The 23,351-nt window shown below is 40.1% G+C and overlaps 1 protein-coding gene across 10 annotated transcripts in view; it reads left to right on the forward strand.

The window, feature by feature from the left end:
• Positions 1-23,351, forward strand: part of MAP2K5 (mitogen-activated protein kinase kinase 5) — a 300,226-nt gene that overhangs the window by 233,557 nt on the left and 43,318 nt on the right. For 9 of the 10 annotated variants that reach the window (XR_011648445.1, XR_009185129.2, XM_058294389.2 and 6 more), the window contains one exon: positions 22,667-22,728. Coding sequence is in view for 8 of the 10 variants with exons in the window: in XM_058294389.2 (XP_058150372.1) it covers positions 22,667-22,728 (62 nt within the window). In the remaining 2 variants the exon portion in view is untranslated. Of the gene's footprint in view, positions 1-2,797; positions 2,816-22,666; positions 22,729-23,351 lie in introns of those variants that run through there. The other variant, XM_071214254.1, reaches the window with a different exon arrangement.

Consider the following 23,351-nt stretch of genomic DNA (forward strand, 5'->3'; position numbering starts at 1 on the left):
GCATATCAGGGTGATAAAAATGTTTGAAAACTCTAGATTTGGCTTTAATTTCCTAATTGGGCAGGCATTTTTCTCAGATTATGCTCCTAACTTCTTATACTTTTGACTAGTTTTTTCACATTTTAAGTCATCCTCTTTGATCATTCCTACCTATCAAGTTCCCAGTGTCCCTCTGCCTTCATGGAACTAATGTACCTGCATTTCTTTCTCAACCAGACTTTTCTACTTCTTATGACTTTACAGTCCTTTTTTCTGTAAATTAGCAATCTTGTAGTACACCAGATTCTCAATTAAGAAACATTAACATCTTTTAAAAAGCTGAGTTTTTCTGGGCTTGGTTTCGCCTACCAGCAAAGTTCATTTTTTAAACTTTAATTTTACAATTTTAAAACACTTCTAATTAGAGATGGAAGGCAATAAATGAATGAGATAGGAAAGTTTGAAAGAAAAAAAACAAATCGTAATTCATAATTATTCCTCTCAATTAAACATCTGTATAACCAGTTATGAGATTTGGGAGAAAAAATAAAGATCCTCCTAGGAAAAAGACAAACGCGCACACATATCACAATAATAGTAAGAATGGGGCTCTAACATCCTTAATGGTTGCAGCCGTCAGTCCATATATCCCCCGCAAGCCATAAACCATGTTGGTACAAAAATGAAGGCATCGTCCTGAAACAAATGGAGACTCCATTATCTCAAATATCAGACTGGCCTCCTGGATCTAATAGCTCATCAATATCTTCTGTCAACTTATATTCCAAAAACATCCTATCCCCATCAGAATCCTTTCAATTAAACTGATTTTACTAAGGTTCTTCTCCATTTCTGCTTAGGGAAGTCCCCTGATAGGCATGGCCTACCCAGGAAAATGCACTTCCTGCTGTGTTTCCTGGTTCTTGGTCTGCCAGGTGCCTGGGCAGCAGAACATTCAGATACAATTATTCCTCATTGATGATATGTGTATTACCTGACAGCTAACTTAAGATTTTTTGGACTAAATAGACATTTTCATTCCTTATTTAAAATGTGCATTTTAAAGAAAGAAATGTTTCTTAAATGTATTTGCTCTTGGCAGCCTATTGACAGTGTGTAGCAAATATCATTTAACCTTTTCTTGATGACTCAGGTCTATATTTTAAATATGGTACTGAAATAAACCTTGATATTTTGATGCTCTCTAGGGTTATAAAATTGTGTGTGGCTAAATCACCTTGGTCTGATGCTCTGATGGATGATTTTCCTGTTTCACTCTTGTGATCACCTCAGTGCTTCATGGTTACTACTCACTCTTGTCAGTAACTGCCTGCTAACCCAATGATATCTATCATCAGTCTTTGCATTCCTGATAGTGACCCTAACAAAACTAGAAAGTGCAAATGAAATTAGATACCCAAGTGGAATGTATATAGTCAAACATGACTTCATCTGGAAAGAGACATAGGGGCTTTTCTTTTCTTTAATGAAATAAGATGGGTGAGTTTGTGTTCATTCAGCAGATAGTTATCAAACTCCCACTGCATGCTAGTCCAAGTTGAGTGAGCCATGGTCAGGGTAGCCTGCAACTTTAGCAAGAACTGGACTTCCAGGCATGGCACTCAAGCTGACTGCAGACTAGGCTGGTAGGGTAGAAAGGCAGAAGCACAATCTGACATCCTAGGCAAACACAGGGTGCTGGGACTCAGGAGGCTCCATAGCTACTTGAAGCACTCCCCAGTGACTGGACTCCCATCTTGGTTGGCAACAAAGGACTGGCCACTGGAATGCTTAGGTTGTGGCAGGTGAGTCTATAGCAATGAAGTCTGGTTGGAGCCAGCTCATGGGATGTCAGTGGATGGAGGTGCTTGGAACTGGGAAGACTGAAGTGGGAATCTTACCCTTGAGCCTGCCCCCAAGTAGCCTACAGCTTAAGAGGGATAGACATGGACATGAATAATTATGGTTCAGTGCATGATGCATACTATAGGACCACAGAGACAAGAGAGTTTGTTCTGCCAGGGATGGGCATGGGTTAGGAGAGGTGTCATTTAAACTAGATCTTAAAGAATGAGTGAGAGTTTCCCATGACTAAAAAAGAAGAAAGTAAATTATCAGGCAAAGGAGCTTAAAACATGCTTATGAATCATTAAAAATTTTTTTAAATTAGAGCAGTTACAGATTTACAGAGAAATAATGCAGAAAAAAATAGAGTTCCCATATACCTCCTCCCATACCTGGTTTTCCCTATTATTAACATTTTGCTTTACTGTGGTACCTTTGCTATAATTAATGAACTGTTATGTTATAATTGTATTATTAATTGTAGTCCATAGTTTACATTAGGTTTCATTCTTTCTGTTGTACGGCTCTATGTTCTTTTGTAAGTGTGTGTTTTGTGTGTATTGGGGTAATATATATATTCAACCTAAAACTTACCATTTTAACCACTTCGAAATATACAATTCAGTGGTGTTAATTGCATTCACAGTGTTGTACTGCCATTACCATCGTCCATTACCAAAACTTTTCCATCACCCCAAATAGAATCCCTCTACCAATTAAGCATTCCCCACTCCCCCTCATGCCTGCCCCTGTATTCTAATCTTAGGAATCAGTTTTTAATTCATAGATGTGTTTTAGAATATTGTGATTGTCTAAAATATGACAACCAGAAAAGTGGGTTATTACTCTAAGTATATACATGTTTCAAGCATATTACAGCTGAAAAGTAATTCCCTTCTAACATCTGTAGGTACTCAGTAGGATAATTAACAAATCCCTGATTTATCCTTCTGTTTATTTATTCCTTTTATAGTAAAAAAGTGAATTTATTTGGGAAACGGACTTGGCCCAGTGGTTAGGGCGTCCGTCTACCACATGGGAGGTCCGTGGTTCAAACCCCGGGCCTCCTTGACCCATGTGCAGCTGGCCCATGCGCAGTGCTGATGCGCGCAAGGAGTGCCATGCTACGCAGGGGTGTCCCCCATGTAGGGGAGCCCCACGCGCAAGGAGTGCACCCCATAAGGAGAGCCGCCCAGCGCGAAAGAAAGTGCAGCCTGCCCAGGAATGGCACCACCCACACTTCCCATGCCGCTGACGACAACAAAAGCGGACAAAGAAACAAGACGCAGCAAACAGACACAGAGAACAGACAACGGGGGGGGGGGGGGGGGCGGGCAGGGAATTAAGTAAAATAATCTTAAAAAAAAAAGAATTTATTTAAGTCATGTTTTATATCTCATCAGGATTATTTTCTATATGAAAATAACAGGGAAGCGGATGTGACTCAAGTGATAAGGCCTCTGCCTACCATATGGGAGGACTGGGTTCGATCCCTGGGACCTTCTGGTGAAAAAGAAGAGAAAGTTGTGCCTGAGCAGCGAGCCAGTGCCCCTGTGGCGAGCCAAGTGCATGCATGGTGAGCCAGGTGCCCACGGAGTGAGCCAAATGCCCATGTGGGTGCCCACATGGCGATCCAAGTGCCTGCATGGCGAGCCAAGTGTCCATGCAGTGAGCCAGTGCTCACGTGAGTGCACACACGTGGCAAGCTAAGTGCCCATGTGAGTGCCCGTGTGGCGAGCCACTGCCTGCATGGCAAGCCGAGTGCCCACATGAGTGCATGGTGAGCCAGTGCCTGCATGGCGAGCCAGTACCTGCGCAGCATGCTGAGTGCCCACACAGCGAGCCAGTGCCCATGCAAATGAGTCACGCAGCAAGATGATGATGCAACAAAAGAGAGACAAAGGGGAGAGTCAAGGTGAGGCACAGCAGAAACCAGGAACTGAGGTGGTGCAATTGACAGGGAACCTCTCTCCACATCAGAGGTCCCCAGGATCGAATCCATGTGAATCCTAGAAGAGAAAGATGAGAAGACAAAAAGAGAAATAGATACAGAAGATCACACAGTGATTGGACAGCAAAAACAGTGGGGAGGGGGAGGGGATGGAAAAAAAATAAATCTTAAAAAAACAAACAGCTACAAGATTTGCAAAATACCAAAATGCTTTTGAAACATAAGTATAAACTTAATGGTCAATATTGTCTGCAGTTGGGCCAGATCTGCAGACAAGCATGAGCTTCCTTGTTCAGGTTTGCTAGCTGAGCAATTCTTGGATTTGCGGGTTGTTCTTCCTTGCTTTAGAAAGATTTGGTCTTAGGAATTACATAGGACATGACTTTGCATAGACTATCTGGATGGCTCTAATGGAGAGTTTACCTCTTCTATTTATTCTAAGAAGCCTTCCTGAAAAAGATGAGCATAGAGCAGGGCTTTGAGAGAGAACAATGGTATATTATATGTAGGGTATAGATACTGTACAGACAACTGGCTAAGAAGCCAGTGAATCCAAGAGAAAGAAAATAGAAGTAATCAATATCAGAAGAAAATCTGGAAATTTCACAGATACGTGAATGTTAAATAACTTACTCCAAATAACCAGTGGGTCAAAGTAGAAATCACAAGGAAAATTAGAAAACACATTGAGATGAAAACAAACATACCAAAACTGGGGAGCAGTGCCTGCTTTCCATGTACAAAGTCCTAGGTCCAATCCCCAGTACCTCCTTAAAAAGGAAAAGGAAAAAGAAGAAACAAAACAAAACACCAAAACATGGAATGCAGCAAAAGCAGTACTCAGAGGGAAATTTATAGTGGTAAATGCCTCCATTAAAAATGAAGAAAGATCTCAGATCAATATCTTAACTTTCTACCTTAAAAACCTAGAAAAAAAGCAGCAAACTAAACCCCCAAAGCTTGCATAAAGAAGGAAATAAAGTTTAGAGTGGAGATAAATGAAATAGTAGAAAAACAATGGAGAAAATCAATTAAATCAAAACTTGTTTCTTTGAAAAGAATAATAAAATCAACAAACCTTTAGTTAGACTGACCAAGTGAAAAAGGGAGAAAACTCAAATTACTTAAATCTAGAATGAAAGAGAAAGCATTACTAACAACCTTACAGAAATAAAAAGGATTATAAGAGGATATTACCAACAATTGTATGCCAACAAATTAAACAACCTAGACAGTAGACAAATTTCTAAAAACACACTGCCAATACTGACTCAGGAAGAAATAGAGAAACGACTTATTACACATAAAGAGATTTTCAAAACTTCCCACAAAGAAAAAGCACAAACAGGATGGCTTTATTGGTGAATTCTACCAAGCATTTAAAGAACAATTAACATATATCCCTTTCAAACTCCCCCAAAAAGTAAGAGGAGGGAATGCTTCCTAACTCCTTCTGTGAGGCCATATTCCCCTGATACCAAAGTCAGATGAAGACATCACAAGAAAAGAAAACTACAGACCAATATCCCTTATGAGTATAGGTGAAAAAATTCTCAAGAAATACCAGTAGGGAAGCAGACTTGGCCCAATGGATAAGGTGTCCACCTACCACATGGGAGGTCTGCTGTTCAGACCCCGGGTCTCCTTGACCCGTGTGGAGCTGGCCCACGCGCAGTGCTCATGCACGCAAGGAGTGCCGTGCCACACAAGGTGTCCCCCGTGTAGGGGAGCCCCACATGCAAGGAGTGCACCCTGTAAGGAGAGCCGCCCAGCACAAAAGAAAGTGCAACCTGCCCAAGAATGGCACCGCACACACGGAGAGCTGACACAAGATGATGCAACGAAAAGAAACGCAGATTCCCGGTGCTGCTGATAAGGATAGAAGTGGTCACAGAAGAACATACAATGAATGGACACAGAAAGCAGACAACGAGGGGGGGATTGGAGGGGATTGGGGGGTAGGGGAGAGAAATAAAGAAAAAATAAATCTTTAAAAAAAAAAGAAATACTAGTAAAATGTATCTAGCCTGATAAAAAAGGATTATATAACACAAGCAAATGGGATTTATCACAGGAACACAAGGTTGGTTCTACATAAGAAAATTAATCAATGTAATACACCATGTTAATAGAATAAAGGCCAAAAACCACATGATCAATTCAATAGAAAGAAAAAAAAAAGTTTTTTTAAATTCAACATCATTCATTTTAAAAACTGTCAATAAACTACGACTCCAGAGAGAGCCAAAGTAGATACAACCCTAGATGCTTGTTCTCCTGAAGGCTATGGAGATCCACAGGGTATATGGTCATGGCAGATGGATTTGGAGTTCTGTGCCATGTCAGAGGGCCCTACTTTGGAATTTGTGCTCCTGAGTGTGATGGAGCTGGACTCAGATGTGACCTTCCTACACATGCTGCTTCTGTCACTTACTGAACCTGTGGTTGGCGCTGGGTTTGGTGTATACTCAGGAGACTTGAATCTCTGGACTGGCCATGTGCCAGCTGGGCCCTGAGCATCAGCAGAGTTGCGACTCCTACTCTCTGGTTCATTGGACTTACCCAGGTCAGCTAACAGGGAGGTGAAAATGGTCAAACACCACACCAGGGAATCAAGAGTGCCAACAACTGCAAGCAGGAGAATTGTATCCATCATCCATGTGGAATCTAAGCCCCCTCTTGATCTAGATGTGGAGTGGACATCACCATCCCAGGGTCCACAGAATGGAGGAATAAAATATGTAAAGAATAGTCTTTCAACAATTGGTGCTGGGACAACTGGATATCTATATGCAAGAGAATAAATTTATACCCATACCTCACACCAAAACAAAAATTAACACTAAGTATCAAAGACCTAAACATAAGAGATAAAACTATAAAATTCTTGGAAAGAATCATAGATATAAATCTTCATGACCTTGGATTGTTTATTAGTTTCTTAGATATGACACCAAGAACATAAGCAACAACAATTAAAAAAAGATAAATTGTACTTCACCAAAATTAAATACCTTTATTCATTAAAAGGACACCATCAAGTAAGCAAAAAAACCACCCAAAGAATGGAAGAAAATACTTGCAAATCATATATCCGATAGGGGCCTAAAATCCAGAATAAAGAACTCTTAAAATTCAATAATTAAAAAAACCAATCCAATTAAAAATGGGCAAAGAATTTGCATAGACCAAAGTAAATACTCAAATGACTGATAAACACATGAATTAGATGCTCAATATCATTAGTCATTGGGGAAATGCAAATGAAAACTATAATGGGATAACACTTCATACTCAATAGGATGACTATAATCAAAAAGGCAAACTATACCAATTCTCAGGATGTGAAGAATTGGAATCTTCATACATTAATGATGGGAATGTAAAATGTGCATCCATTGTGGGTGCAGTTCCTGAAAAAGTTATAGAATTACTGTAAACTCAGAAATTCCTCTTCTAGGTATATACCCAAAAGAAATGAAAACATATATTCACCCAAAAACTGGTACATGAATTTTCATAGTGGCATTATAAATAATACCCAAAAGGGAAACAATTCAAATGTCTATCACCTCATCAATGAATCAGTAAAATGTAGTGTATTTGTAAATTGGAATGTTATTCAGCTTTAAAAAGGAGTAAAGTTCTCATACATGCTTCAACATGCATGAACCTTGAAAACAATATGCTAGTGAAATAGCCAGACATGAAAGGACAAATATTTTATCCACTTGTATGAATTATCTAGAATAAGCAAATTCACAGAGAGAGAAAATAGATTAGAGGAAGCGGGCTTGGCCCAATGGATAGGGTGTCCGCCTACCACATGGGAGGTCCAAGGTTCAAACCCCGGGCCTCCTTGACCCATGTGGAGCTGGCCCACTCTCAGTGCTGATGTGCGCAAGGAGTACCGTGCCACACAGGGGTGTCCCCCGCGTAGGGGAGCCCCACATGCAAGGAGTGCGTCCCGTAAGGAGAGCCGCCCAGTGCGAAAGAAAGTGCAGCCTGCCCAAGAATGGCGCCGCACACACGGAGAGCTGACACAACAAGATGACACAACAAAAAAAAGAAACACAGATTCCTGGTGCTCCTGATATGGATAGAAGCAGTTACAGAAGAACACACAGCGAATGGACATAGAGAGCAGACAGTGGGGCGGGGGGGGGGGAGGGGGGGACAGAATTTTTTTTACAAAGCCGCAAGGAAGAGATAAAAAATATATATATTGAAAAGGAAAACAGAAAACAAGTGATTCTCTCTTGGACTCTATTTAACTGCCATGTTACAGCAAGGAGGTCCTTTTCAATTGGATAGGATGGTTCTCTGTAGAAGAAAAGAGAAAAAGTCAGACCATATTCCACTTGGTATAGGACTAACTTTGCTAGAAAAAAATCTGTATTTTAATTTATTTCAAGGATCATTTATTGGTCCTGGACCTCTATCAGGTGCTGGAATAAATCCCTGTGTCTAATGACTTCATGATCTGGAGGAAGACTAGATCTGATGCAGTGTGATACGAACTATTGTATAGCTATGTAAACAGTGCTGTGCTGAATTCCATCTAGAGCCAAGTTGGAAGAAGGTAGGTTTGAAGAGGTGGGAAGGTAACCAGACAACTTCAAAGAGGAGATGCATTTGAGCTGGGCCTTGGAAGACGTTTAGGCATACACAAAGTGAAAAAGGGGAGGTCATTCCAACAGTGGGAGTAATACTAGTGTAGGTGTGAAAGTACAAATGATTAGCCCGAAGTGAGGCTAGAAAAAAATGAAGATGGGAGTTTCAGATGCCATGCTAAGAAGCTTAGAAATTACTATAAAAGGGGAGATACATAGAAGATTTGACATGTTGAGATCTGTATTTTTTTTTTATTTCTCCTACCCTGCCCTCCCATTATTTGTGCTTGCTGTGTCTGTTCATTATGTGCTCATCTTCTCTTTGGAGGCATCAGAACCAAACCTGGGACCTCCCATATGAGAAGGTGGTGCCTAATTATTGAGCCACCTCTACTCCCTGCTTTGTGTCTCTCGTTATGTTTTCCTCCTTGTGTCTCTTTGTTGTGTCAGCTTGCTGTGCCAGCCCATCACATCAGCTCACTTTCTTGCTTATCTTCTTTATGAGGCACCAGGAACTGAACCCAGGACCTCCCGTGTGGTAGGCGGAGCTCGATCACTTGAGCCACATCTGCTTCCTGAGAGCTGTAGTTTTTAAAAGATATTTCATGGAAGGTAGATTGAGGTAATAGGAGAAAAGAGGAAGAGCAAGATGCTTAGAAGCTTTTTTATGTGTTTGTAAAGCAGTCTCCTTCCTCACTTTTCTCATCCTTTTCCCAGTCCTCAGTTTTTTCATCTCCCTGTTCATGTGTCATGCTCTTCTAGAACAGAGATCTTAGCTGCCTCTTGAGTCACTTGATTCCCATGGAAGTATCTAGCTGTGTGATTAACCATCCATCCTCTTTTTCACTGAGCTGCCAGGGGAGGTGGAGAAACCGTTCAGCCCAGCTCTCCCTTTAAGTGCCCTTTCCTTTTGGCACTGAACATATTTGCTGGCATTTCTAGAAAACATTAGGGGAACCATACATATGTGAAGAGTTAATGTGAGATCTTTTTTTAGTTGAGGTGTTTTGTGGGGTAGACGATTGTCCCCATTCATAAAGATACTTTTTAGTCCTGCTGTAATGATGTGAATATGACATCCAGGCAGATAAGTAAATAGTGAAGACTCTCTTATATTCTCATTAAATCCTATGGTTTAATAGAATCATAAGAACTTGCAGAAGGCACAGACTTTTATGAACGGAATTTTGTAATGATGGGTCCCTTTTTTTTTTTTGCCGGGAGAGTCTGTTCCCATCTTAAGCAAGCTTACTTTGCTCTTCATTAGCATTGGAAGGCCCAAGGCAAGGTCAGGCCCCACAGCAAAGATTCCCCTTCCTTCTCTCTTGCCCATAATTCAACTGCCTGCCTCCTTTCCATCATCCTTCCCTACTCCCACCATGGCATCCCTGTTAATCTCCTTTTTCCAGCTACAGACCTTATGAGAAAAGCCAGTGTCTTCCCCACCCACCTCCTGTCAACACTAGAGCACAAAGGTCCCCTTCCTGAAGCCACGGCTCTACCTGTCTATTGGCCTGGAGCCCAGTCTGTGCTTTGTTATGGTGTTATGGTATAGGATGCTGTGTGTTTTGAGTTTCATAAAAATTCCAAATGAACGCCAGGATAAACCACCTGTTTCTGATTGAAGGACTGCCCTACATGGCAACAGTCCCTTGTTTTTTTTGCTTATGACGTTTTGGTTTTGTTTTGGTTTTTAGTGTGTGTGTGTATGTGTATTTGTTTTTTAACAGAGAACAGGAAGAAAGAGGATAAGAGACAAGTTAAAGGTACACGTATATTTAATTTAAATACAGATGTGTCTTGTATACATGAAAGTATTTCTAAAAGGCATTTGCAGATCAGATTGTGTCTTCTCATTGATACATTAGTTGATTTTCACATCAACTAAAGATCTTCTGCTCTAGTCAGGGAGGCAGACAAGTAAACAGTCATGTATAAACTGATCACTTTAAACTAAACTGCAGGTAATATAAGTGGTATGAGACTTGATGGCCTGAGCTCTCAGAGGACCACAGTAGCTATCATTTTAACCACTCACATAAATGTGTATTTACGATATGGTGTTTAATGATGTTTACAGCTATATAAATTGTATAATTAAAGTGTGGACAAGGTGCTGGAGAAGCACAGAGAAGAGGTTTCTGTGGAGAAGATAAGAGTTGCCAGGGGAGGCTGTCCAGAGAAGACCCAAAGTGTGGGTGGCGTTAGCTTCCAAGACACTTGAAGTTAATACTGTGTTTCTTGAGTGTTGCGAGATGAAGCGAGGGCCGCATATAGAAGGATCTTTACACACCATACAAAAGAGCTTCTATTTTCCCCGAAGGCATTTGGAGGTGCAGTGAAAGAGTTTTTTAAGCAGCGGATCAACATAGCCAAAAATTACTCTGGGAGGGGTGTGGAAGATAGATTGAGAAGGTCAATTAGGAAGCAATAGTCCTGACCAGAGATTATGAGGGCCTAATTAGAACAGCCTTAGCATGTTTGAAGGGTATTTAGGAGATGGAATAAGATGGATTTGGTAAGTGATTTGACGTAGGGAAAGGAGGAGAGGAAGCACAGGCTTGGGCAGTTGGGCGCCATCATGAGGTGGGGCACGCAGAAGGAGAGGCCCGTTCAGGGGAAAGGTGATTAGCACTCTATTCGTAGGAGACTCACTGAGTGCCTCCCTCTAAACCATATTAATTCGTACTCCAGACCCACTTATAAGAAGCTTAATGACTAGACTCTAAGTTCCTTAAGGGCTTTTCTTTTCTGTCTTTCTAGTACTGCATATAATGTATAGTACTTCATATAATGTCTTTCTAGTACTAATATTTTGTCATAAATTATTTGTTGGGTGAAATTTATCCATAATTACAAGAACTTATTACTCATTTTACCAAGTCCTCAGGGGGAAAAAGAACAAAAAGTAATAGAAGATATATAATCAGGAAGTCTCTGTTAATACTTAACTAATATATACGGTCTTTGATCATAATTCACAAATCTAGCTTAACCTTTGTGATTTACAAAATGTTTCCCCATATTGCATTGTTTTCCCACAGTGCCCCATTTTACAGATTAGGAAACTGAGTGGCAGTCAAAGGCTAGTGCACCTTTCTACTTTACTATAGCTGACCTTGATGGAAGCAAAAAGTGACAGCTAAACATCATTTTGTCATTAAAAGAAGAGATTTTTTTAAAAACCGTGTAAAAGAAGGCATAAGTTAAAAAGCATGTATATATGCCCCAAGGGCATAGATATATTGCATTACAGTTAAGTTTTACTGTCTATAAGAATGACTCCAGGTCTTTAGGAAAGCATTTTGTTCTGCATATTCTGTTTAAGTTGGCAGGAAGGAGCTTGACTCCATTTAAAAAGATTTCTATTGAAACTATTAAAATACAAAATTTTTGGCTCTTAAACTTCTGTCATCTTAATAAAACTCATGCACAATCACTTAATCCTGGACAGGTTAACTGAGGGCTAGTTAACTGAAAAACTACTGAACTATGAAAAGAGCAAGTACTCCCCTGGTGGGGCATGAAAATGACTGTCTGGTAATATCTCCGTGGAGCTCCAAAAGTGGTATTAACCAACTCCAGAGGGAACACCATCCATTCATCTTTTTGCTTGAGGGATTTGCCGTAATTCTGACTTCTGAAGTTAGCAAGAGGTAAACCTCTCCTGCTCCCAGCACCCTAAGGATGGCCTATACCTTTCACAACACAAAGCTGCAGGTAGTGAGGCAAAACTTGGCCTGAGCTCTCTGAGGACCTGTGCAGGACCAGAGCTTCTGACCACAGTGACTAACACCCTAACCAATCACATGAATTGGGTATTTATGATGTGGTATTTCATGATGTTTGCAACTTGTTGTATGAGTTAATGACTGAGATATTAGAAATTTGGTAAGTTAATTCAAAATTAATATATGCATTAGTCCTGTCCTCCTGTTGTTAGGATATATAATTGGGAGCCTGAAAACTGATATTCCTCCTTTATGAAAGACAATCTTTAGAAATCTAATACCTCCTTTGAAAAGTCTAGTATGTTTAAATCAATACAGTTTGGCTGATTTGAAGATTGAAAATAGGTTAGCATTAAGGCCATGATTCCTTTAGTAATTACTTTCTCTATTGGTAATAACTGTTTCTTTAGAAATGACATTAACATTCTACCAAAACACAGCAGTAATCCAAAAGTTAATGTTCTGTTCATTTATAATTATATTTAATTCATATTTATGAGTTGTCGGGAGAAAGGAATAAGAAAGAATTGAGTAAAAATAATGTTTCAGAAGAAACAAGTTAAAAGAATTTCCCTCCCTGTAGTTTGTAGGTTGAACAAAGTCATTTGAGGTGGAAAAAAATTAAAATTTTAAATATGTACTCAAAATCTGATTTTATTAGCTATTGCTGAAAAATCTGTATTTTTATAATTTCTTAGGGGTACTGAGTGAATTCAGAGATAATATTTTTCCATTTCTTTCTTTACTAAACAAAATATTAGCATAAACATCCCTATGGTTTTGATTTCAGGAAGTCAATTAGATTTGAGCTTTTTTAGCCAGGAAAAATTACGCATCTTTAGGCAATCATCAAACAAGTAGCTTTTTGTTGTTTTCTTTGAATTGTCCGTGAAGCCTGATGTATTATTAATGAATTAATTTCTTGGTGGTGGAGGTCTTTGAATAGCGTTCTGTGAATGGGCAGTTGCCTGGTGGGGCCAGTTTTGGCTGCTGTCATTTAACATGTGTTGCTCTATTGTGAAGTCTTATCCAGCCGTAGGACAATGCTCATTTAATCCTCCATGATGGGACCTTCACGCCCTGAGCCCAAGTTGGATGCCAGGGTCAGTTACCCGGCAGCTCAGGCTGGGGCACTGCTCTGCTTCACTGCCGAGTTGCTGTAATCATTTTGTCTGCCGTTAATTTTCCCTAAACCAGGGAAAACGCGTATGTGAGCCTTGCAAATGTTCTCAAATGAGATTTCAAACTGGTCGACTGGGGTGTTGCCTCCATTCCAGAATGGAGGCAGCTTTCCAGGGAGTGTAAGTTCCTTCCTTCCTCTTGAAAATGGAAACGCCTGAGCCCACGAGATTCCTGATGTTCTGAGGTCCAGAGTAACAGATGGCATTATGATTTTCCAAATCCTGATGAACATTCTAACTGAACTTGTTCATTTCACAGTATGCAGTTCTATTTTTTTCACTTCCTCTCCCTTCCTCCCTCCCTGTCTCCCTCTCTTTGTTCCTCTCATATTAACTAACTTTAAACTGATGTGATACTTCCTTTAGATAGCTTTAAATTCCCTTCTCTCTGTCATTTATTGTATGGGCCCAATTATAATACAACTTCATATATAATTCTCAGCCTTTGGATTGTAGCTGACACAGTCTTTGAATTTGTTTTAAAATGTGTAAGCAAATATTGCCAGCACTCGTACACCATGTAGCTATTGGAAATTCTGTTTTTCTCCTTATCTGAAGCTTGCAGTGCAGGTGGCAAATGGCAGTAATTATTTTAACTAACAGTCGAGTGAACATTCAGGAGGACATACACTGTGGTGATGTGGACTTTGGATTTACAGAGTTCTTGGAGTCTGACTTGATAGTGTTACGGCTTGTTGATTTTTCAGGACACGAACCTGCCACATTCCTACACTTGAACAGTGTGTAGGTGTGGTTAAAGTGTTTCGATGTAAACTCCTTTCCTGTAAAAAAAGGAATTATTCCTTTCATTTAGGAACCTCTTAACGCTTATTTTTCTCTCGTAGATTTTCTTCTTTCGTTTGTGTTTAATTCGTTTATGATCTGCTTTTTATCTAAGACTGCTTTTAATGAGCAGTTCTGCACATAGAATCTGGTAAAAAAAGTCCGTGTGTATATTAACATTGTAATTTTGGTCCTGGATCAAACATGTGTAGCTGGACTTCTCCTGGGGGGAAAAAATTGTCCTTACCAGTGTATGAAATTCAAACACTATATAGGGACAAGGTAAAACCACAGGTAGGAATTGCTGAATAATTACCTTTAGATCAGCCTGAGCAGGAGGCTTCCCACGAGGGTGAGCTCATTTAATGGTTCCTAAAACTCAATCTCATGGATGTCAATGGTCATGCTTGATTATTTGCAGCAGCATTTTATGAAAAAGCAATAGAAATGCATTGGGAGGCTACAGAGAAAGAGGACAAAAACGGGTTTTACTTTTACTTTTGTAAATGAAATCCCTTTGGTATGAAACAAGTATGTTTTTTCCGTGCCACGTAAGTCATTGAAAAGGGAAGGTATGTATGGATGTTAATGTGTTTGTCTGTGAACTGTTTATTTAGACACCTCTGAATAATGCTATTCACTGTAGCTTATGACCAACAGGAGACCTGAGGCAAAAAGAAAAAACAATGTGCATTGGCTTTGGAAAGGAAGCAGTTGCAAATACAGTGTAAAAGACTAATCCATTTTACAGTCTCCGCCCAACTATTTTTAAGGAATTTCACAAAACACCAGGATCTTTGCCATATGATTAGAAAATCTCTTAAGCAAATATAAATCTTTTAGATAACAAAATAGGCAGACTAAATGAAGAATTCGTTTTGACATTTTAAAAAATATATTTATTTTTAAAAGATACATAGATTACACACAATAGTTGTTTTTTTAAAGATTTATTTTTCATTCATTTCTCTTCCCTTCCTCCCCCCCCAACTGTCTACTGTCTGCATACATTCCCCGCACGCTCCCCCGTGACCGCCTCTGTCCCTATCAGCAGCACTGGGAATCTGTGCTTCTCCCTGCTGCATCATCTTGCCGTGTCAGCTCTCCGCGCTGGCGGCTCTCCCCATGGGGCGCACTCCCCGCGGGTGGCACAGCACCCCCCGTGCATATCAGCACCACACATGGGCCAGCTCCACACAGGCCAAGGAGGCCCAGGGTTTGAACCGCGGACCTCCCACATGGTAGGCGGATGCCCTAACCACTGGGCCAAGTCCGCCTCCCCACACAAAATAGCTTTGACACTAATGACAAAGTTTTTTCCTCTCTTCTCTCATATCCCAATACTGAAGAATTTCAAAAACACATTTTAGGAAAAAAAATAGAAAAATATTCTTATAATCTCAAATTTCAATTACTTAGAGATTCTTTTAGACCTATTCATTTGTGTTTTTTATAAGCCATTTGGTAATGGTGTTCACTTGGCTAGCAGCTGGTTTCTCCCTTGTGTTAAGGGTTTATCAGTAAGGTGGGTATTTCAGTGGCTAAAATTTAGGCCTTTAGCCCCTGGTTCCAACCCTCTCTGAGACAAGTTAAATGAGCTGCTACTGTCAGCCTAGACCCCATGGACAGAACTTCACACCAAAATGCCTACACATGTCATTTGTCACGTCTGGCAACCCAGAGCATGGGGTGACCAGTGTGGAAATTGAATCATCTTTCACTTTCTCTGCTCAAGGCTTGATGTAGAGTGAGATGAGTAAAAGGAGGGCTCTCTGGTCTCCAGCTGAGGAATAGTCAAAGGCTTTCTATTTGATGATGCCCATCTGCAAGCCTTCCTAAATTCAAAACTTCACTCCCACGCCAGCCCTGTCCGTCGTTAAACCCTTCAGATTAGGTCGGTTCTGTGTGCACCATGAAACTGAAAAGTCATGTCAATCAAACGCACTTGTGTTTGTTCCCTCGCTAAGTGCCCATGCTTTTAAGTAAACTCAGTGGTTTTAATAAGCATTGAATTTGTACAAACCTGATGTATCAGTATGGCTTACTTGTGTCTTAAACTGGGTTGACTCCTTCACTGAGTGATGGATCAGAAGCTCCTGCCCACCTCTTTCCCACTTTTCTCTCTAATAAGATGTAACTGCTTTTGAAACTTACAGATGTTAAAATGAAGAGTATGACTCTTGATGTTGGTCAGACTCCAGGTGATTCGCTGATATTACTCACCTGTTGTCTTGATGGCCTGACACTATTAAGTCTAGAAGTAGGCTACAAAGCAAAGTTAGAAGGCTTTTCATATTTTATTTAACCTACAAGGCTGGTTTAATCTAACCATAGCACAACTGATCTTAGAACTCAACAGTGCAGCCTACACCTTGAGATTTTTGAGGAGTTGTCCTTCTATCTTCCTTGTTTTATTATCAATATGTAAAAACCTCAGTTTGAAGGAATGTCTTTTTTGCCCAAAGGGATACAGATTAAGATGTTCAAGCCCCCCATGCTTGTTCTCTGGGAGTGAGGAGGGAAGAAAGTATAATAGAGCAAAGAAGGTGTATTACACTTTCTAGGCATTTATACTTTATTCCCCACCACTCTCCTTTGTGAACTCATAATTACAGGCAAACTGAATAGAACCCTCAGAACAGTCTGAGTGCCCAGCCTTGGCACTCTAGCTTGGCCATCTCCTCCACCTGGCAGGGCTGTTTATTAGGGCTATACATCTCATCCTTCTGAACAATACACACATTCTTTGAGGATATGAATTTTAAAAAAGAGCAGCCATCCCACAATACCAGGCTCAAAAAGCCTTGCATAAGGTAGGTGCTCAGAAAAATTGTTGAAAGAATAAATGAATAAATAAATAATAATTGACACAATATTTTGTGTCTATGCACTATCAGTGACCAAATTAACCACCACATCATTATCAGGTTCCACTGTCATCTTTAATTATGAATTAAAAGCAAAAATTAAGTCGTAAGGAATATTTCTTGTAATTAAGGTCTCCTAATTTTTTTCCAGAGAGTCTTCTCTCTTATACAAAGCAGAGCTCTGCTAAGCATCTGGGCCTCATCTGAGTTTTTAAAAATTTTTATTTTTAGGGAGCAAATATGGCTCAAGCAGTTGAATGCCCACCTCCCACATGGGAGGTCCCAGGTTCAGTTTCCAGTGCCTCCTAAAGAAGACAAACAATGAGCAAGCAAACGAGAGCAAACCTCAAGGGAGCCTATGTGGCTCAGTGGTTGAGCACCAGCCTCCTACATATAAGGTCCTGGGTTCAATCCCCGGTCCCAGTACCTCAAAAAAAAAAAAAAGTATATACCTGTAGATTCACATGCAGTTGTAAGAAATAGTACAGAGAGAGTCTGTGAACCCTTCACTCAGTTTCTCCCAATGATAACATCCCATAACTATAGTACAGTACCACAACCAGGAAATAATGTTGATGAAGCCATTGAACTTTTATCAGATTTCACCTGTTTTATATGCACTTCTGTTTATGTGGGTGTGAAAAAATTAATGGCATGGTTCTGTCAAAGCCAAGAAACATTTTGGTTTCAAAAAGAATATGCCAGGAAGCGGACTTGGCCCAATGGATAGGGCGTCCGCCTACCACATGGGAGGTCCATGGTTCAAATCCTGGGCCTCCTTGACCCGTGTGGAGCTGGCCCATGTACAGTGCTGATGCGCGCGAGGAGTGCCGTGCCATGCAGGGGTGTCCCCCGCATAGGGGAGCCCCACGTGCAAGGAGTGCACCCCATAAGGAGAGCTGCCCAGCGCGAAAGAAAGTGCAGCCTGCCCAGGAATGGCACCACACACACGGAGAGCTGACACAGCAAGATGACGCAACAAAAAGAGACACAGATTCCCGGTGCTGCTGATAAGAATAGAAGCAGTCACAGAAAAACACACAGCAAGTGGACAGAGAGAGCAGACAACTGGGGGGGGGGGGGGCGGAATAAATAAATAAAATAAATCTTTAAAAAAAAAGAATATGCCTTTAAAATAAATATTTCCCTTTTAAGTCAAGTCATTTTGAAAGCATTTTTCTGGTTTATGTTTTATGTATTCAGAGTATCCATCTTAACCAACCTGCTCTTCAGGTCTCAGAATGTACTTACCAGCAAACTTACTCTGTATGTGAACTAGCAGCAGCTGCAGTTGCAATTGGACCACCTTTCCCCTCTTCTTCTCCCCACCTCTTTTGAGTATACAGGTACACACACACATACACACATACTCAGATTTTCTGCTGCTTGCCTTTTTTTATGCCTGAGCACCTTGCTGACAAGTGCTAATAACAAAATACCCAGAGAGAGTCCAGTTGAAGTTAGCACACATTAAACATTCTGAACTTGTCCTTTTGCTCATAGATTGTGCATAATTAATAATTAAACAGTTTCAGTTGTAATGGGTTGACCTTCCTGAACTGTTCATTATTCACAAGGCAAAGGCATCACTCAAACTTTTTTCCCATTGTCCTTTGCTGTTCTCTAGCACGCTGCATGCTTTTGTTTCATTTGTTTAGCAAAAGGGGCTGACCAGATAGTTACTGAAACCTCTGAGACTTGGAGTCTGTCCTCCTTGATGACCAGAGTTGCTTACTGAAATGGTTTAATGGCATATGTTTTTATATAACAGTTGCCTGCTTGACAACAAGACCCAGCTTTGTGGCCCTTTAGCAGGACTCTAAAGTTGATTTGGGGCTAAAATTTCAGGTTAAGGCTTTGGTTAAGATTGTATTCCACAGTTTCATTCTGTACTTCTATGCTCAGAAGTTCAATAAACACCACAGACACACATATGCACACACATGCACCCACCCAAAAAACCCTTAAGTGAAGTATGGCATCAGGTTCTTAAGGAGAGTGACTTTTATTAAAAATTTAGAGTCTGTTCCAGCCAGTACTTAGAATTAATAGTGTAACTGCTTTTCCAAATCCACAGTTACATCTTTGAAATGTATTTCTTCATCCTGACTGAACCCATATGCTACATTTCTCAGAGGACATTTCTTTTTATTTTTATTTTTTAAGATTTATTTATTTCTCTCCCCTTCGACCCCCCACCCCCGCCCCGGTTGTCTGTTCTCTGTGTCTGTTTGCTGCTGCTTCTTTGTCTGCTTCTGTTGTCAGCGGCACGGGAATCTGTTTTTCTTTTCGTTGAGTCATCTTGTTGTGTCAGCTCTCCGTGTGTGCGGCGCCATTCCTGGGCAGGCTCCACTTTCTTTTGCACTGGGCGGCTCTCCTTACGGGACACACTCCTTGCGCGTGGGGCTCCCCTACACGGGGGACACCCCTGCGTGGCACAACACTCCTTGCATGCATCAGCCCTGCGCGTGGGCCAGCTCCACACGGATCAAGGAGGCCCGGGGTTTGAACCGTGGACATCCTATGTGGTAGACGGACGCCCTAACCACTGGGCCAAGTCCGCCGCCTAGGATATTTTTGCTAAGAAATGGCAACTGCTCTACTAAATCCTCAGAACCCCTTGGTATGGTTCTCAGTCTCCCTCTAACCTCATGGTGACTGGATGCTTTCCCTCCCTGGTGTGCAGATTTACTATGCACCTCCCTCCCACAGATTTTAATTAGTTAATGAAATGTGTAGTTCTTGGATTTTTTTTTAACATCCTTATCTAAACTAACTTCTAATTTAATTTGCTTTAAAATAGAGAGAAAGTGTACTTTAAAACCCTCCAGTGGAGTGAAGATTGTTGGGTATATTTATTTGCTTTCCTTTGGAATAGTAGCAGCCTGCCTACTTTTTGGAGTTGAAGGCTCACAGAGGGCTCCTTAGCCCTTGTGTCTGTGTGTGGCATTCTGATCTCCCCACTAGTTAGTCTTCTGTATCTCAGAAAATTCTCCTTTGAGGGATGCAAGAGACATGGGTTTCAAAAACTAAAAAAAATATCTGGCATCATGCATAGGAGATTAGAATTTCTCTCTCATCTTTGATGAGTGAGTTTTTCCCGTCACCAGTGAGATGAGAATCCACCCACTGTGGTTCTGCAAAGTCGAGTTGGGCTGGCATTTTCAGAAGTGAAATAAATTATTCATGGATACCACCCAGTGTTCTTTAGTTTTATGTTATGAGGAATTTAACAGGCTTACAATATCAGGTCTTAAGTAAAATTAACTACCCATGCAAAGATGTCACATTTTCTCTTTTTGTTTCTCATCCATGTTAAAATGACATCTTCATCTAGTTGCCTAGTCTATAATTCATTAATTTGCTCTTAGTGTCATACTTTGAAATGAGGCCCACATGAACATCACATTTTATCCTAGGATCTTTGTAGAAAGCCAGACCAGAATTTAAACCATCTTGGTAAATATTCAGCCGCATTAGGACAGGAGACTTTTATTTTCCTAAATATTACATTTGAAAGTGATTACTACTCACATAGTACTTCCAGTACTGCATTCTCCTACTTAAAAAAAAAAAAAAAAAATCCAGAAAAGAATAACTTAGAAACTTTCCTCACTGTTCAGAGTCCATAATTTTTACACCTTAGATTTTGAGTTCTCCTTTTATTAATGGTTTTGAGGCAATAAAATGCCATTTCTTAAACTGGGCCTAGTAGAATCTTGCAGACTTGGAGGTAATATATGGCTTTTCTAAAGCAGGCTGGGGCTGAAATTGATATCGTGTTTTATTTTTGCTCTTCAAACCGATAGGACTTCTGTGGCCATTTTATAGCACCTTTATTGAGGATTTGTCAGGTTATTGCGTGCCTTGTTTCTTTTGAGTGGACTGTTTCCTCACTTCCCCCCATTTTAATGTCCTCTCTAGGTAATGCCTACATGTAATCCTTTAAATTTAGCAAGATTTAATTTCACTCACATTTTCCTTTGTTTTCCTTTTCTCCTAGAAATCTTTCTCTACTGATGAGAATGAAATTTTTAAGTTTAGAATGACTTAGCCTTCCCCTCTTTTAGATAAATTGGGTAAATTCAAAGAGACAGGATATATAAAAACAATAAATAAATATTTTGTTCATATTCCTTTTTTTTTTAACCTCCTTGGGATTTTTTTTTTTTTGGCTGCTTTGACCACCTCATTTCCTTTTGATTTAATTGTATTTTCCAACAGTTTCCAATTGTTTGAATTGGAAACAAAGCCTTAATAAGAGTTCTAGTTAATTTTCTGTCTTGTAATTACCGATCTCATTTTTCTGATAATTGGCCACAGCAATTATATGTATATTTACTAATCACATAGGAGGCTGTGCAATTGTATCTATCTGCCACCATTGATAATGACACGCATATTGCAGAGGTGCTTTTATCATCTTCTTTTTTCCACTACATCAAAGCTATTTTCTCGCGTTCTCAATAATGAATACATGCATGCATTTGACACAGTTGTGTGCTAGAGAAATTGTTTGGCTCCCACCAAATGCTGCATGCTCTGAGTTTCTTGCCTGCAGCGCTAGAAGGTTGTATGTAATGATATATTGCTCATCCAAATGGCCAAAGCACTCCAAAGCACAGTGAGATTAAAATAAGTCATTCCTTTGTTAATTTAAATAGGTGCATGTATCATACTTTGCAGGGCACTTTGTGTAGGGATGTCAGGGAGGGGAAAGCCGCCGAAAGGTATTTTTAATAGCAAATGAGAATAGATGAGAATGGAGTCATTTGCAGCTGCCTACTTTATGTGCCTCTCTTGTTCCAACTGTAGGTCTAATGAGATGACTGTTAAAGTACTCTGCAGTGTAATTTCATTACATCCTGAGCTGTTACACTATAAACACAGTGGAGCTCTCTGTCATTCTTGGAAAAACTCCTAAATTCTTAAAGCCTTCCTTTGCAAACGTAATGGGGTTTGCTCCCTGTGTTATGTTGAGGTTGTCGCTTATTGCTGTGTAGTTCTTTGCTCCTTTGAGTGACTCCCACCTCCAGCCCAGTTTCATTTGGTGGTTGAGGTGGGAGTTTCTCGTTGTGTCCTTAATTCACTGGCTTTCATGAATATGCTGGAAATGAATTTGCCTAGATTGGCAATAGACTGAAATTTCTTTTCAGGAAACAACTCCACCTATAAAAATACCTTTCTGTTAAAGTAAAAAAAAATCTGACCCACATGATTTGGTTAGGGGCAAGCAGTTGAGAGCAGTTAAATATACAAGTAAATGTAAATAAAAAGGAAAGTGTAAATAAATAGCAAATCCAGTCAGAGAAACAAAGGTCAACACAAGAATAATTTCACAGCTCTTTGTTAATTACAAGACCATTTGTGTGTTACTTAAATAATCATTAATTTCTCATTTACACTTTCCCTACCTTCTTTCCTACCCTGTGGCTATCATTGTCCTTTTTTCACCTCCCCTCCCTCTTTGCTCTGCTGTTTCTCACCATTGTAAAATGTGTGTGGCTTTAAATTTGGCATTTTTTCACAAACATGTGAAAGAGGGTATAGACAGTCTTTTTAATTGGATGAAGCCTTATTTTCCTTTCCTCCTGGTGGTTAAGTCCTTGTTATATATTAATTTTTGCTCTGTTCCTTTGGGAGAGGGGGAGTTGGAATGTAAGGAAAGAAAAGGAATTGTTGCGACTTTTGGTGACTTGTTTTTCCTCCATCCCAGGATTCACCCGTCCTTCCGGTTGGAGAATTCTCCGAGCCATTTGTACATTTCATCACTCAGTGGTAAGCCTGTTTGCAAACATGCCATGCCCTCAATGTAAATGATACATGCCATTAACTCGGAGGCTCCCCGAGACCTTATGGCTCTCCCTGCTTCCTTTTGGAAACAGGAGGGACTTCGGGGCCTTGGGCAGATGGGGCAGCAAAGCTGAAGAAATTGTTTAAATTATGTAAACGTTATTTACACAAAGGGTCCTAAATGTACTTCAGAGGCTTTTTCTTGTTTTAATAAACTGTTGAGAGCCAGGCTACTTCTTTGAACATAGATACTGTTGCTATCCCTTTTTTTTTTTTTAAAGACATACACAATTTTATAGCTCATGTTCAACAGACACATGATGCTTATTTTTATTAATGAAACCTCAAGTTACCCATAAAACTGCCTGTCATTTAGTTGGAGCATAGTTTATTAATTCATCAGACTTTCAGTAAATAATTTTTATCTTTGGTTATATTTTAAATACAATACTGGGGGACCCATTTCAGTGAATTTTGGTGTTTGAAAGACTAGGAAAGCGTGGTTGCTTAAGGCCTACTTTAACTCTTAGAGAATGGAATGGAACGGAACTACAGGATTTCCAAAGGGCCCTTCAGAATCTCTAGGAAACCCCTGGTTATTTTACACC

This window comes from Dasypus novemcinctus, chromosome 3, assembly GCF_030445035.2.
Source record: "Dasypus novemcinctus isolate mDasNov1 chromosome 3, mDasNov1.1.hap2, whole genome shotgun sequence".
In the NCBI taxonomy this organism is placed as follows: domain Eukaryota; kingdom Metazoa; phylum Chordata; class Mammalia; order Cingulata; family Dasypodidae; genus Dasypus; species Dasypus novemcinctus.